The sequence below is a fragment of the Cibotium barometz genome, chromosome 4, assembly GCF_041138505.1.
Source record: "Cibotium barometz isolate CiBa-2024 chromosome 4, ASM4113850v1, whole genome shotgun sequence".
In the NCBI taxonomy this organism is placed as follows: Eukaryota; Viridiplantae; Streptophyta; class Polypodiopsida; order Cyatheales; family Cibotiaceae; genus Cibotium; species Cibotium barometz.
In genome coordinates this window covers 8,635,560-8,637,481 of record NC_141049.1, presented here as the reverse complement: position 1 = coordinate 8,637,481, position 1,922 = coordinate 8,635,560, and the positions used below count along the sequence as shown (strand labels likewise).

The 1,922-nt window shown below is 55.2% G+C and overlaps 1 protein-coding gene across 1 annotated transcript; it reads left to right on the top strand.

Moving 5' to 3' along the window:
* The first annotated feature begins 246 nt into the window (after positions 1 to 246).
* On the top strand, positions 247 to 1,419 carry LOC147638867 (mitogen-activated protein kinase kinase kinase ANP1-like). Its single transcript, XM_086784038.1, has one exon. It carries the CDS (start codon positions 247 to 249, stop codon positions 1,417 to 1,419), a length of 1,173 nt encoding a protein of 390 aa, XP_086640164.1.
* The last annotated feature ends 503 nt before the right edge of the window (positions 1,420 to 1,922 follow it).

Below are 1,922 nucleotides of genomic sequence, written 5' to 3'. Positions count from 1 at the left end.
GGCATAAACCAAAGCTTGGCACTCACATGTAGCACGGAATCAATATTGCGTGTATGCTGTGTGGTGAAAAGAAGGATGGCGTGGCCTGCTTTTAAAAACTCCGGAGCCTATGAACGGAGTCCACGTATGCTGAAAGAGAATTGCCACGTAGGCTGCACGCGGACTGCTTTTCACGCGGCCTAAAATGCATATAAAACCCGGGAGGGTTTTGTTTCTTGATTGTCGTCGAACCTTGTCGTCGTCGCGATGGTGAACTCCTCCTCTGTGGTTGTTGGCGGATGGGAGACGGTGAGGCTGCTGGGGAAGGGTGGGTGTGGCACGGTGCACCTGGCTGTGGACTCCACCTCGGGACGCCAATTGGCGGTGAAGACGGTGCTCTGCGACACCTTGGCGCGGAGGGAGGACGTGGAGAACGAGGTGGCCATCCTGCAGAGCTTGCAGGATGATGCAGCAGGCGGCTGCCCTAACCTCATCAAGTGGCTGGGCTGCGAGAGCAGCAGCGTGGACGGCCAAGAGGTGAAGAGGGTGTTCTTGGAGTACATGGCGGGCGGGAGCCTAGAAGGGCTGGTGCAGGAGCAGGGCTGTCTGCTGGAATCGGAGGCAAGGGTCTTTGCCAGGGCCATCTTAAAAGGCCTGGACTTTCTTCACGCGCAAGGCATCGTGCACGGCGACGTGAAGTGCGCTAATGTCTTGCTGGGGCCGTCGAGTACCGGTGTGCATGATATTGCTGAGAAGCGAGATGTAAAGCTTGCAGATTTTGGCATCAGCAGGAGGTGTGCAGGGCAGGGCAAGGTGGGCAGCTTAGTTGGTGGACGGCCGCCGGAAGGCGCCACCAGGGGCACCCTCTCCCACATGGCACCCGAGCTCGGCCCGAAGAGGGGCCCCTCTCCGGCCTCCGATGTGTGGAGCTTTGGGTGCACGGTGGTGGAGATGTTGCAGGCCGGATGTCCACCTTGGGGCCGTGGTGTGGAGGCGCTGGTGCGGCAGGTTGTTCACGGGGAGGCCCCTTGCCTTCCCTTATCTCTCTCCCCTACCTGCAAAGATTTTGTGCTCAAGTGCTTGAGGCCGGACCCCGAAGCCCGATGGACCGCCCACCGGCTGCTTCGCCACCCCTTCCTTGCGGAGCATCGTGAACATGGAATTAGGGCATCACAGCCCAGTTTTCTTGGTGCTGCTGCTGCTGCTGCAGCACGTGATCTTCAGCTGCAGTGGCCGCGTAAGAAGAGTACTGATCGCCATCATCTTCCTATGTATACGGGCCGCAGCTCGCTGGCCAGGCTCTTCCACCATGGCAACAACGTTGTAGTGCCACTGCCAACCACAGACGTAGTCTCCAGCTCCTGTGCGCCCATGCTACAGCTCGCTGACGCATCACCCAGCTCGATGCCTTCATCACGTGTGGCTGTTGCTGCTGTTTGAAGAGATCATACGTGTGGCTGTTGCTGCTGTTTGAAGAAGAGCATATGGCAACGGCCTCAGAAGACAGGCACGCTTAATTATTCCCTCGAATGAGGAAGACACATAAATCCAAAGAAATTGCCTACTGAGTCTAATTAGTGAATGTGCGGCGGCAGACGCTTATAGTGTCCAATTATATAGACACTGCTTAATGGCTATGTGAATGAATTATAAGGTCAGCTCTCTGCTGCTGCTGTACTATGGAAGAGACTCTTATTTTATAATTGAGTGAAAGGCTTAATTAATTCTACTTGGTTTGCCTTGGCAATGCAAGAAATCAGTGATTCTGTGCGAGAAAATCTTTGTCCCAGCAGTCCGCCTTGATGTTGCCCACGCTAAGTGCATCACACATGCTGACTTTTTGTTGCGTGTAACAGTTCAGCTGGAGTTTAGTCGATGTGAGCCTACTCATCATGCCCTCACCTTCATGCTAGCCCGTGCACCCTTCCATTAGATGATTATAG